General features: G+C 43.3%; 1 protein-coding gene across 1 annotated transcript in view; it reads right to left on the reverse strand.

The window, feature by feature from the left end:
- Positions 1–13,340, reverse strand: part of AHI1 (Abelson helper integration site 1) — a 435,677-nt gene that overhangs the window by 270,017 nt on the left and 152,320 nt on the right. Inside the window, exon 16 of the mRNA XM_089676204.1 lies at positions 9,001–9,119. Coding sequence (XP_089532330.1) covers positions 9,001–9,119 — 119 coding nt within the window. The remainder of the gene's footprint in view (positions 1–9,000; positions 9,120–13,340) is intronic.

Raw genomic sequence — 13,340 nt, forward strand, 5'->3', positions numbered from 1 at the left:
AAGAAAGGAAGAGCATAGAAAAAAAAAACTAGATAAGTAAGAAGGAGAAACTATTAGACAGGCGAATTGTCAAAATAACATACAGTGTTAAACAGCGTAATACACCGAAGGCCTAGGTGGGGATAGTCAAAGGCGCATGTATCCAATCCTGACCCAGGCCCCCCACAGGCAAATGATAACTTAAGGGAGGTCACCCTCAGATGAGGGCGACCCCCTCTACAAAACGTATTCAATAATCTCTCAAACAGGCATGAAAATGTAGGCCCCCGCCCCAACAGGTAAACATAAACAGAGCATGGTAATGATGGGGTGTGGAAGAGATAAATAAAGGAAGGGCCTAAAGCCCCTGAGACTAGGGCCGAAGGCGTCCCTGCCCGTCACGGCAAATGGCGGTGGCGAAACCCAGGGACCAGCCGTAGGCCACAGCCCCAGAACCTAAAAAAAACAAAACAACGGGTACAAATATAAAGGCACAGATCTAATAGAAGTAACCAACAGCATGTGCAAAAACTGTAGGGAGAGGAGGAAAGGGAAAAACCTCCTGATTCACACAGATAGGGAGTCATCCCTCCGGGATCTTTTGGGAGGAAGAGCTGGAAAGCTTCTTCTTCTTGTTCTTGCGATCAGACCGCTGCCAGGAAGAGGGGAATGGAAGGCCAGGGGTCGGTAGTTGGTATGGCCAATCCTGGAGAGACACCTGAGGTAGCCTAAACACACCGAGAAATGTAGGCAAGTCCCCAAGGGTGCGGAATTGAGCAGATTTACCATTCTGGGAGGCATGCAGTTGAAACGGGAACCGTCACTGGTAGCGGATATGCCTCTCTTGCAACATCTGAGTGAGAGGGCGCAGAGCCCAGCGCATAGCTAGAGTATGGCGGGAAAGGTCAGGGAGGAGCACCACTGGCACTTCGTTAAATAGGATGGTGTCCTGCGTGCTGGCCGTACGCATAATGGCGTCCTTGACCTTAAAGTAGTGGACCCTGCACAGGGTATCACGGCCAAAAGATGGGTCAGGATTCCTGGGGCCCAGCATGCGATGTACGCGGTCCAACTCAATATGGGTGTCTTTAGGTTGCTGGGAGCAGTTGATTGAAGATGGCGGTAACCGCTGCGGCCAAATCTTTAGATTCAGTGGTTTCTGGGATGCCCCTGCTCCGAATATTGTTACGGCAGTTCCTGTTCTCAATGTCATCCTGTTAGTATATGAGCTGTTGTATAAGAACCGTATGGGAGTTAAGGGTCTCTTTGTGGGTTTGTAAAGCGTTATACAGACCGTCAGTGGTATTTTAAATCTCTTCCATGCGCACACAAATGTCTTGCTTAAGACCAGAAATGTCCTGCTTGTATGTGCTTTCAATAAGTTTCACATAAAGCTCAAAATCTGCCTTTGTAGGAAAGGATTTCATGTAGGTGTGCAGGGACCGCAGATCCCAGCCATCCTCAGAGCAGAGAGATGCTGGGGAGCGTCTGCGGGATCTCTGTGTGCCCTGTGCCTGCAGATCAGGGTCCCGAGGAGAGAGAGAGACCCGAGGGCTTACCTGCCCTTCTGAACGGAGCTCTGTCTCCGCAGGGGACAAGGAGGGGAGAGGTGCCAGCGCCATCTTGAAGGCCGAGGCGCCCGAGGCCTTGGCCGAGGATTGGGTCACGAACCGGCTCATGTCACCGCCGGACCAGCTCCCCGTTGCTTTCCGGGGGGTCCGGTGCTGATTCCTCCCCATGGGGATTATGTTAGCAAGCCCATGACGGAGGGAGGGAGCCTGCACTGGAGGTCCGGGCCAGAAGCTGTGCATAGTAGCTGCAACCGCTCCATGCGCCAAGCCACGTCCCCTAGTGTTGGATTTAATTTTCATTTGGGTGGTTTATTAGAGGTAGAAAAAAAACAAAACAAAAAGGCAGATTGAGCAGCATTTTTTCTGTCCCACTATTCACAAAGCAGCTGAGAAGTATTGCAAATCTTGCCTTCTTTGTCATATTAATACATTCCAGCCACATTTTTGAAGTTTGCTGGTACCCTTGCCTATAAATGAGGTCCCTTTTGAGAAGCTTGCTATTGATCTGGTCGGGCCACTGCCAAAATCCACTAAGGAGCACCAGTACATATTGGTAGTCGTTAACTTTGTCACCCAGTATACAGAGGCAATCCATCTCAAAAACACGTCTTTCAAAGTTATAGCAAAAGAGCTATTCCTCAAGTTTTACCATAACAATATCCATAAAGAAATCTTGAAAAACCAATTAACTCCTTTTACAGTATGTCGCAGAAGTGAGTACACTCCACACATTTTTGTAAATATTTTATTCTATCTTTTCATGTGACAACACTGAAGAAATTACACTTTGCTACAATGTAAAGTAGTGAGTGTACAGCTTGTATAACAGTGTAAATTTGTTGTCCCCTCAAAATAACTCAAACACACAGCCATTAATGTCTAAACTGCTGGCAACAAAAGTGAGTACACGCCAAAGCGGAAATGTCAAAATTGGGCAAAATTAGCCATTTTTCCTCCCCAGTGTCATGTAACTCCTTAGTGTTACAAGGTCTCAGCCAGGTGTGAATAGGGAGCAGGTGTGTTAAATTTGGTGTTATTGCTCTCACTCCTATACTGGTCTCTGGAAGTTCAACATGGCACGTCATGGCAAAGAACTCTCTGAGGATCTGCAAAAAAGAATTGTTGCGCTACATAAAGATGGCATAGGCTTTAAGAAGATTGCCAAGACCCTGAAACTCAGCTGCAGCACGGTGGCCAAGAACATACAAAGGTTTAACAGGACTGGTTCCACTCAAAATAGGCCTCGCCATGGTTGACCAAAGAAGCTGAGTGCACGTGCTCAGAGTCCTATCCAGTGGTTGTCCTTGGGAAATAGACGTTTGAGTGCTGCTAGCATTGCTGCAGAGGTTGAAGGGGTGGGGGGGGGGGTCAGCCTGTCAGTGCTCAGACCATACGCAGCACACTGCATCAAAGTTTGCTGAAGACAAGCAGACTAAGGACATGGATTACTGGAACCAAGTCCTGTGGTCTGATGAGACCAAGATAAACTAATTTGGTTCAGATGGTGTCAAGCGTGTGTGGCGGCAACCAGGTGAGGAGTACAAAGACAAGTGTGTCTTGCCTACAGTCAAGCATGGTGGTGGCAGTGTCATGGTCTGGGGCTGCATGAGTGCTGCCAGCACTGGGCAGCTACAGTTCATTGAGGGAACCATGAATTACAATATGTACTGTGACATACTGAAGCAGACCATGATCCCCTCCCTTTGGAGACTGGGCCGCAGGGCAGTATTCCAACATCATAATGACCCCAAACACACTTGCTGAGTGACAGTACCCAGAGGAAGGGAATCCCTGTAAGCAGGTTGCAGACCCAATCTATCCTAAAGGAGACCTCTGGATTCACAGTCTTCACCCACACATCACTGAGCTGTCCATACCTTCAAGGAGGATCCCTATTTATCATACCTCACCCAGAGGAGGATATTTTAATGCGCATATCCTATGCGTATCTGGTAAGTGCGCATTTCTATCACTTCTTCTGAGCACCATCATTTGGATCTCTGGCTCTCTGATACTACGCTACTTGTACACAGACTTGCTTTGATTGGAATCATTTAGAGATCCTATTACTGACTATTTAGCGCTGCACTTTATTATATACATAGTGCTGGAAAATAATGGTGGCCACACAAAATATTGACACTTTGGGCCCAATTTGGACATTTTCACTTAGGGGTGTACTCACTTTTGTTGCCAGTGGTTTAGACATGGCTGTGTGTTGAGTTATTTTGAGGGGACAGCAAATTTACACGGTTATACAAGCTGTACACTCACTACTTTACATTGTAGCAAAGTATAATTTCTTCAGTGTTCTTACATGAAAAGATATAATAAAATATTTACAAAAATGTGAGGGGTGTACTCACTTCTGTGAGATACTGTATGTCAAAAGGTATCTTAAACAGCTGCGTATTTCATTCAAAATTACTTTGAGTTTAAAATTTTTCTTTTTGGACATGTTTAATAGCAAATTTTGTCATGAATTTAAGGCAAAATGTACTCTGCTACATGTCTTTGCTGAAAAAAATCCTAATACGTGTAAATGAATTGGTTTACGTGACAGTTATAGCGTTTACAAATAGAGGTATATATGCTGGAATAAATAAATATAATGGTGCAGCGCTACCCTAAATATAATCATATAATACAATATGTAATACAACAGGCAAAAAATGCAGAGTAAATAAATACCACAATGACTAATAATCAGTGAATTGATCCTCTCTGGGATCTATGTTGAATAATTGAACATGATCACACCTGGTATCAAGACCAGGAACCAGTGGCACTTGTCACTATTGTGAAATTTGATCCCAAATTTAGGGATCCACTCAGTGTCACTCTGTTGTATATATATATATGGCTTAATTTAGCCATTTTCTTCCTGGTCACTATTTGCACAACAATATTGACCCCATTCAGAGATTCATGTTATTATATTTTTCACATTTATGGTCCCATTTGGGACGGTCTGTTGTCACTGGTTCCTGGTCTTGTTACCAGGTGTGATCACGTTCAATTATTCACCATAGATCCCGGAGAGGATCAATTCACTGATAGTCATTGTGGTATTTATTCACTCTGCACTTTTTTTGCCTGTTGTATTACATATTGCATTATATGATAATATTTAGGGTAGCGCTGCACCATTATATTTATTTATTCATTTATTTCCACTTGGTATATGGTTAGGTGCTAGCAGCTCCCCCATATTAGATTTATCGCTTAAATAGTAGCGTAGGAGGTTCCTATTTAAATATATATATACTGGTATCTTTTTATTTTTTACTAGTAATGGCATCGATCAGCGACTTATAGCAGGACTGCGGCGGGCATTATGACACTGGGGGGGAACGGACTTGGTGTCACTGACATCCTCAGTGACACCAATACAGTGATCAGTGCTAAAAAAAAGCACTGACACTGTACTAATGGCAATGGGCAGAAAGGGGTTAACATCTGGGGCGATCAAAAGGTTAACTCTGTGCGTTTTACTATGAGGCTGTGTCTTTGCATGGCTCTGCTAAATCTTGTGATTTTGCGCACCCCTGCTGCCCTGTAGCAGTATTTCTGCTATAAGGCGGCAGGAAAGCGGTTAAGGACTTGGCAGCCCTGCTCCTTAACAGCTAATTGCTGGCATTCTTTTGTTCACATTTTAGCTGTCAGTGGGGGGGAATCCTGCTGATAGCTGAAAGAACCAAGACTGAAGGCTTCGGCCTTTAGTATCGGAGCATATGCATGAGTACTGATACTCATGCAAATGATCAGTGTTGGCACTGCTACCGGTATCGGTGCAATCCTAATATTTAGAAATAAAATACAGCCAAAAAAAACCCCAAAAATTCAGTAAAGAAGGATTTCCTCGCTAATGTAGTTCAACTCTTACAACAGAGCAGACACCAATGCGGGATGTTTGTTTTTTGTACCAAGTTAAAGAAAGCCAGTACTCAGCTTTGTTAACATTCTCTACCACACAATCTGAATCCAGAGCCATAGTAAATAGCTCAGTACTTTAGAGCAGGGGTCTCCAAACGTTCTAAACAAAAGGGCCAGTTTACTGTCCTTCAGACTTTAGGGAGGCTGGACTGTGGCCATTGGGAGTAGAAATTATCCTGGAGTCAGTGGGAGTAAACAATCCATCTTTAGTATTAGGTGAGGAATAGTGCCCAATCATTGGGGGAAATAGTGCCTCACTGTTGGTGTCAGTGAAAGAATAGTGCCCCATTGCTGATGTCAGTGGAAGAAATAGTGCCCCATTGTTGGTGTCAGTGGAAGAAATAGTGTCCCATTGTTGGTGATAGAGAGAGGAATAGTGCCCCATTGTTGGTGTCAGTAGGAGAAATAGTGCCCCGTTGTTGGTGTCAGTAGGAGGAATGGTGCCCCATCATTGGTATCAGTGGGAGCAATAGTACCCAATTGTTGATGTCAGTAGCAGGAATTATGCTCCATTGTTGGTGTCAGTGGGGGCAATACTGTCTTGAAAGAGTGGGAGGAAAAGTGCCCAAGAGCCAGATAAATGCAAGCAAAGGTCCGCATCTTGTCTCTGGGCAACATTTTGGAGACCACTGCTTTAGAGTATGTGGAAACTAGGAACACTGGCCTGTCTCCCACAGTTGTTTACCCAGAGCTAGAGCAGCCAGTCACTTATCCTTAGCCCTATCACATTGAAAGCATATTTTGTCTTTGCAAGCAGGTGACAGCATACTTAGCCCTGTTCAGAAAGTCAAACTGTGCATATCAATGTCACAGAGTACTGGCATCTGATTAGGTGTGGTGGAGGAAAAATACAGCAAACTTAGACCTGCCCACCAAATCTAATATAAGTCAGAGCAGGCTGATCAAGCTTTATGGAACCTAGCATTGAACGTAGGAAGACAGATCAGTAACGAACTACTTTAGCCCTACGAAGGGCTGTACTTACATTCATAAAGGGTTGTACAAAATAAATACAGTGAAGTTTAAAAAAAAAGAAAAAAAAAAAAAAAAGATCTGGTCTCTGGTACCTGCATGGTAAGTAAAGCTTAAAGCGGAGCTCCAGTCTCCTCTGAAAAAAAATTAGTAATCGGCTAAAAAAACTGTAGTTGCTGACTTTTCAAAAAAAACAGCCACTCACCTATCCTATGATCAAGATGTGTATTTGCACTAGCCAGGATCAATGGCCGTCCTCTCTCCTGGACGATGGCATCTTAAGTGTGGGCAGCCAGGTGCCCACAGGGCATGTGCAAGTAGCACTGTACATTGTGAATGGTCCTGTAGTCTTTTGAGACCTGAAGACTGCAGGGAAGGGGGGGGAGAGACAACTTACACTTCCGATCGCCTAGGAGGCTGGAGCGGAAGTGGGAGCGGGTACCTGTCAAAATCAGCTACCCACTCCCCAAAGGTGCCAATTCTGCACGGGGAGCATGAACTTCCTCTTTTGGGTGGATCTTCGCTTTAACTTGTTCATTCACCTGTACAGAAAATAAATAAATAAAAGTTGAACTAACACCAACCCCCCCCAGTACTTACTTTAGGGGGATGCTGAGCTATCAGTGTCTACACAGCTGAAATCCCCACATTTCTCCCTCTTTTCTATGTAGAGCTCCAGGGATGAACCAGAGCAATTCTGATTGGTCAGTGCCTGCACAGCGAATCACTCTGATCTGTCCTGAAATTCTAGAGAGAAGTGTTCGGCAAAGAAGCAGAGGGGGTCAGGAGAATGTACAGTGTTAGCTCACCTTTTCAGAAAAGATGAGCTAAAACTAAGTGTAAACACTGTGACCCAAACTAAATTGACAGTCGCCACTCTAGGATCCACTGGGTCCCCTTATGTAGCAAACGATTGGAGTTAGAGCTCGTCCTATCTCTAAACATCTAATGGAAAAGGGAGAAGTCCTGGAAATCGCACATCTCTGCAAAATCCTGTAAGGTGGTGTATGACAGCCTCAGCCTGGGCTCCAACCAGACCATGCCCCCAACACGTTTCACTCTGCCCATGGAGCTTAGTAATGGGGAAATGATCTAAGCCAGGGGTAGGCAACCTTTGAGAGGTGGAGACCTACCTGAACAAAATGAAAGATCACCGGGATTCAGCGCCATTTAAAAAAAAAATTAACTAGCAAGGCCTAACTAAATAACAAGGAAAATGAAGAAAATTATAATAAAACACATGTTACTGTAAAAACAGTTAGCCAACCTTAAAAATGGACATTGTCAGTCAGTAGGGCAGTGGATGGTGTCAGTAGGGCAGAGGTTGTTGTCAGTCAGAGCAGTGGATGGTGTCAGTAGAGTAGTTGATGGTGTCAGTCAGTAGAGCAGTGGATAGTGTCAGTCAGTAGAGCAGTGGTTGCTGTCAGTAGGGCAGTGGATGGTGTCAGTAGAGCAGTGGATAGTGTCAGTCAGTAGAGCAGTGGTTGGTGTCAGTAGGGCAGTGGATGGTGTCAGATTTTATTTTTACATTGTTGCTTATATTAATATTGTTCACAATTTCTTTAGGAACCCTGTTGAAAGTTGAACTTTTCATATTAACCTACAGGTGAGTGGTTGCTAGGTCGGTCCTAGCAAACAAATACCAGCTTGTTAATATGAAAAGTTAATTTTACCAGCTCCTCCTCCCATCCTCCGTCCTGATCTGTGCTGTCTTCTGCTCTCCGCGGTGCACTGAGAATGACAGCAGCAGCGGAAGCTAGGGGAAGGGGGGGGGGGGGGGACGTGTTCATGGTCTACTTGTCACCTGCCCGCGGTCGACAGGTAGACCGTGATCGGCGGGTTGCCAACCCCCTATCTACCTCTTGATTGTGCGATATACGCCAACAATTGTCTTTTTTTCTTTGGTGCATACACCTCTTGCTTCACAAGAGTGAGCCTCATTCTGTTGCCTTTCACTTTCTGGGAAGTGTTTCAACAGTCTTAGCAAGCAATCACTGGGGAAGGCAAGACTTGAGAAATGTTTTCCTTTTTCCTGCACAGATGACATCATTCCCCATGAAGGGCCTAGGAACAGTCACTTGATCTGGAGTCCAAAGAACTGAATTTTTTATTATTTATGCTATTGCGGTTAATTGTGACATGTCAGGATCCATATTCTTTCATAAAGGCATGTAGGATCACATTATAGGCTGGCCAAGATCCAAAAACGAAAAAAAAAAAAAACACCAGTGAGACATGCCTAAACATGCCTAAGTATGATTTCAGTGGGATTAGGCAGTAATGGAGCATTTCCAATTCACCAAATCTGGGACCAAGGATTACCAGCAAATTTGGAAATTTTTGGTAAATTGCCACACATTACTACAATAGAGTGGTACCATTGAATCTGATTGTTACATACAAGTGCACAGTTGTAGGATGAAAAGGGTTTGATGCACTGTACTATATGACCTGAATCATATCTTTGAATGATTTTATGGCTGCCAGACTCCAAATAACAAATACAGAGGGTCTTTTTGTACAAGAAAATACAAAAGCTTACATTCTGAGGTCCATAATCCTGAGAGTGCTATCCTTTGTATGAATTAACAAACGTCTTCCATTTGGATGAACCTGTAATTGATTCACTGCAATTCCTTTCATATCAGGTTCTTTTATTTCCTAAAATAAAAAGTAAAGGACATTGTTGTGAATTTATGTTCAGTTAAATGAAGTCTAATGCAGTAATACATCTACTGTAGTTACAATCATGGCCAATAATATTGGCACCCCTGCATTTCTGTCAGATAATGCACCATTTCATCCAGAAAATTGTTGCAATTACAAATGTTTAGGCATTCTCATGTTTATTGATTTTGCTTGTATTGGTATAACACAAAAAAGTATAGAAGTAAAAGTCAAATATGAAGCATCCCTATATTTGTACTAATGTTTGTTCATTCAAGCCCACATTCACACAGGTAATAATGTTAGCATTAGTTTTGGCATCAATAATTGTTTCTCTTCTTATTAACCACTTGCCTACCAGGCACTTATACCCCCTTATTTACCAGGCCAATTTTCAGCTTTCAGCGCTGCCGCACTTTGATTGACAATTGCGCGGTCATGCAACATTGTACCCATATGAAATTTTGATCATTTTTTTCTCACAAATAGAGCTTTCTTTTGGTGGTATTTAATCGCCACTGGGCGCTTTACTTTTTGCGCTATAAATTAAAAAAAGTGCAAAAAATTTGAAAAAAAAAAAAAAGTTTATTTGTTTCTTTTATAAAATTTTTCAAACAGGTAATTTTTCTCCTTCACTGATGTGCATTGATGAGGCAGCACTGATGGGCACTGATAGGCAGCAATAAAGGGCACTGATAGGCAGTACTAATGAGGTGGCACGGATAGGCGGCACTGATAGGCAGCACTAATGAGGTGTCACGGATAGGCAGCACTAATATGCAGCACTGATAGGTGACACTGATGATGGGTACTGATAGACGGCACTGACTGGCATCACTGCTGGGCACTGACTGGTGGCAATGACTGGCAGCACTGCTGGGCTGCACTGGTGGGTGGCACTGGTGGGCAGCACTGGTGGGTGGGCACAGGTGGGCGGCACTGGTGGGTACAGGTGGGTGGGCACAGGTGGGTGGCACTGCTGGGCACAGGTGTGTGACACTGCAGAGTGGCACAGGTGGGTGCACTGCTGGGCACAGGTGGGTGATCTGCTGGGCACAGGTGGGCGGAGCTAGTGGGCGCACTGCTGGGCACAGGTGGGCGGAACTTGCGGGTGGCACTGCTGGGCACCGATCATCAGGGCACTGATCATCAGTGCCCTGATGATCGGTGCCGATCCCCGCTCTGACAACTGCCGGTTCTCGGCAGTACTTTCCTCACGATCTGACAGCGTGAGGAAAGTGCAGCCGAGAACCGGCACTTGCATTTCCCTGTGATCAGCGTGTCATTGGACACCGCTGATCTTGTGGTAAAAGGCCGGTATGATTGGCCTTTTACCACATCACGTGATCAGCTGTGTCCGTAGGACACAGCGATCACGGAGATCGCCGGGTGCGTGCCCCCTGGGGCGCGCAGGAGAGCGCGTTCTGGGGGGACGTCATATGACGTCCACCCAGAACTGGCCGGCCGCAGTGCAGCCGTCATTCGGTTATCTGCGGTCGGCAACTAGTTAACCTCCAGTACTTGTAGTTAAGAAAGCAGCCACCAGCACAAGGGACACATTTCATTGAGTGTAAGTACTGTTCCTTGTGCCAATTAAAACAAAAATGTTTAACTAAACTTAAGGGCTGGTTCACACTATAGAAATGCAGTCCAGATGCGTTTCCACAAGCACGTTATTGATGCGTTTTTTACATGTTCCAGTGCGTTTTTTATGCATTCCAGTTAATTTGCTCCCCTCTCTTTTTCTTCAATTTAAATAGGGACATGTGCGTTCCAGTGTGTTTCTGATGCATTTTGGTGCGTTCCAGTGCGTTTTACCGCGTTACAGTACAGTTCTGTGCAGAAAAATTGCAGCAAGTTCTACTTTTTTTTCTGCAACCGGAACGCACTGGAACTGCAAGCACTGATGTGAACTATGTCATTGACAACCATATAACCTACTTTCTGTGCATTTTGGATGCAGAAAAAAGCAACTGAAAACGCATCTAGTGTGAATTGGCCCTAAAAGCTTACCATAATGAGGTCTTGTCTGAAAAAAATCTTATTTGCCACAGAGGAATTGTATGCTTATACAGAGTAACCATTAAGTATATTTAAAAAAAATCAAACAATTCACTTTTCTTATTTGCTCCCTTTTGATTTGTTAGAAATACAATATACCTGTTGATCCTGGAAGAGATACGGTGAGCTTGCAAGTTCATGTGCACTCTGCAGTGTTATTAGTTCTGCCTTAGCAAACAGATTTAAAGCAATAATAAACCCAAAACCAAAAACGTATTATATTGCAGCATACCAACCCTTAGACGTGGTGGCAGCATTAGTTTTACTTTTTCCTTTACTTCACCTGTTGATCCAGGCAGTAACACACTTCCTGTCTTAGGGTGTCTCTATTTTGGATGAAGTAGTAAAGCAGACACCCTTGGAAAAGAGCACTTTCAGTTTGGGGAGGGGGGAGTTTTAGGCTAAAAGATGAACTTGACAAATTAAAACTGAACTCCAGCTAACACTTTATAAGCAGTTACAAGAAAGGGTTTTTTTTTCCTTTTGGGATAAAGGTTTACATAGATGAATAAACGTTGACCATTGTAAGCACCCTTCTCAGGGTTAAATTGTTTGTCTCAACCCTCTAACTGCTACTTTGTCTGGTCAGCTCGGTCTGTTACAGTAGCTAGGAATTTGTAAGCTGCAATTTTTAATACATTTTTGTTTTTGGGTTTAATACTGCTTTAAGTGCTAAAGTGTATGTAAACCCTAAAATTGAACTTATTTTTTCTTCTTATCTTTTCTTTTCTGTTAAAATATAATCTAACCCAAAAACAAATAGATAACTTTCCAAACATTAGATGTGGTGGGTTTTTTCTTTCACTTTTTTTTATTTTCACCCAGCAGTCCTGAATCCAAATCTTTCTTAACTAGGGTACCTACGGTCATGCCATTATATCCATGAAGGGGGCCCTGATTGTTATCTTGGATGTAATGTACTTCAAATATATGGAAAGGCTGGGTGGTGAAGTCAAGCTCTCAACCTTGTCCAATCAGAGAATGCAAAGCATTCTCTGAATGGTGCTGGGTGGCTGATCTTCTGTATTCAAAATGCATCAGTTCAGCCACTAAGCACAGGACCTGAAAGTAAGTGGAGATCACGGAAGTAGCGGTGTCTACTTCAGTGATTTCTAGCTTCCAGCAGCATTGGCAAGGTGTGATATATACATAGTTACATTGGTCGAGACTGAATACCGGAAATTATCATTTTAATGTTTGTTTTGGGGTTTTAATACACTTTAACAGACCAAAAAGGAGAGAAAAAAAAAAAAGTTCATTCTTTATGGTTTACGTACGTAAATGGTACGAAAACCCTAATGCCTGGTACACATAATGAGAATAGTGGATGAATGATCATTCATTTTTTTTTCTCATTCTAGTCTCATATCGAAAATGAAGAGGTTAATAAAGTTATGAAAGTTCTTGTTAAACAGAATACAACTTCGGAAGTGATCTAATGTATTGTATAGTATTCTTTAGTTTCTGAGCATGCATGGTTTTGTTCACTCAAAAGTGCCTCGGCATTCCGGGTGCACGCCTTTTGGCGCAGTTTGCGCTAATGCAGAGCCTCGCAGCGGCGCGATCTGTCACCGGCCGTGTACCTCGGACACGGCCGATGACAGATCTGAGTACCGGCCCCTGTTGCTGGTACCATGTGACCTGCTGTGACCAATCACAGCAGGTCACATGACAGTTGTATACAATGGATGGCTTCATTCATGCCATCCATTGTATACTAGTGCCTAGCTGTGAATGGTCACAGCTAATCTCATGCACATGTCATGTGATTAGCTGTGACCAAATCACAGCTAAGCACAAAAAAAAAAAAAAAAACCTGAATGAATCGATTTCATTCAGGTAAATGCTTGCTTATAGCAAAGTAATTCTTTGCTATAAGCAAATTGTGTAAAAAAAAAAAAATAAATAAAATACTGATCACTTCCCCAAAGTAGTACAATGTTACTATGGTAACATTGTACTACTTTGGTCATAGTAAAATATGAAAAAAAATCTTTAAAAAAAGTAATAAAAAATTAAAAATAAAAAAAATAAAAAAATATATATATATTTTTTTTTCCATACTGTCACCAGTCAGTGTCCCTGTTCACCGCCATGCCAGTTATATGATGACGCTGTACTGCACTGGTGGCAGTATGTAAAAAAAAAAAAATA

This window comes from Staurois parvus, unplaced genomic scaffold, assembly GCF_062004578.1.
Source record: "Staurois parvus isolate SC_StPar_1 unplaced genomic scaffold, SC_StPar_1.0 ptg000165l, whole genome shotgun sequence".
NCBI classification, from domain to species: Eukaryota; Metazoa; Chordata; class Amphibia; order Anura; family Ranidae; genus Staurois; species Staurois parvus.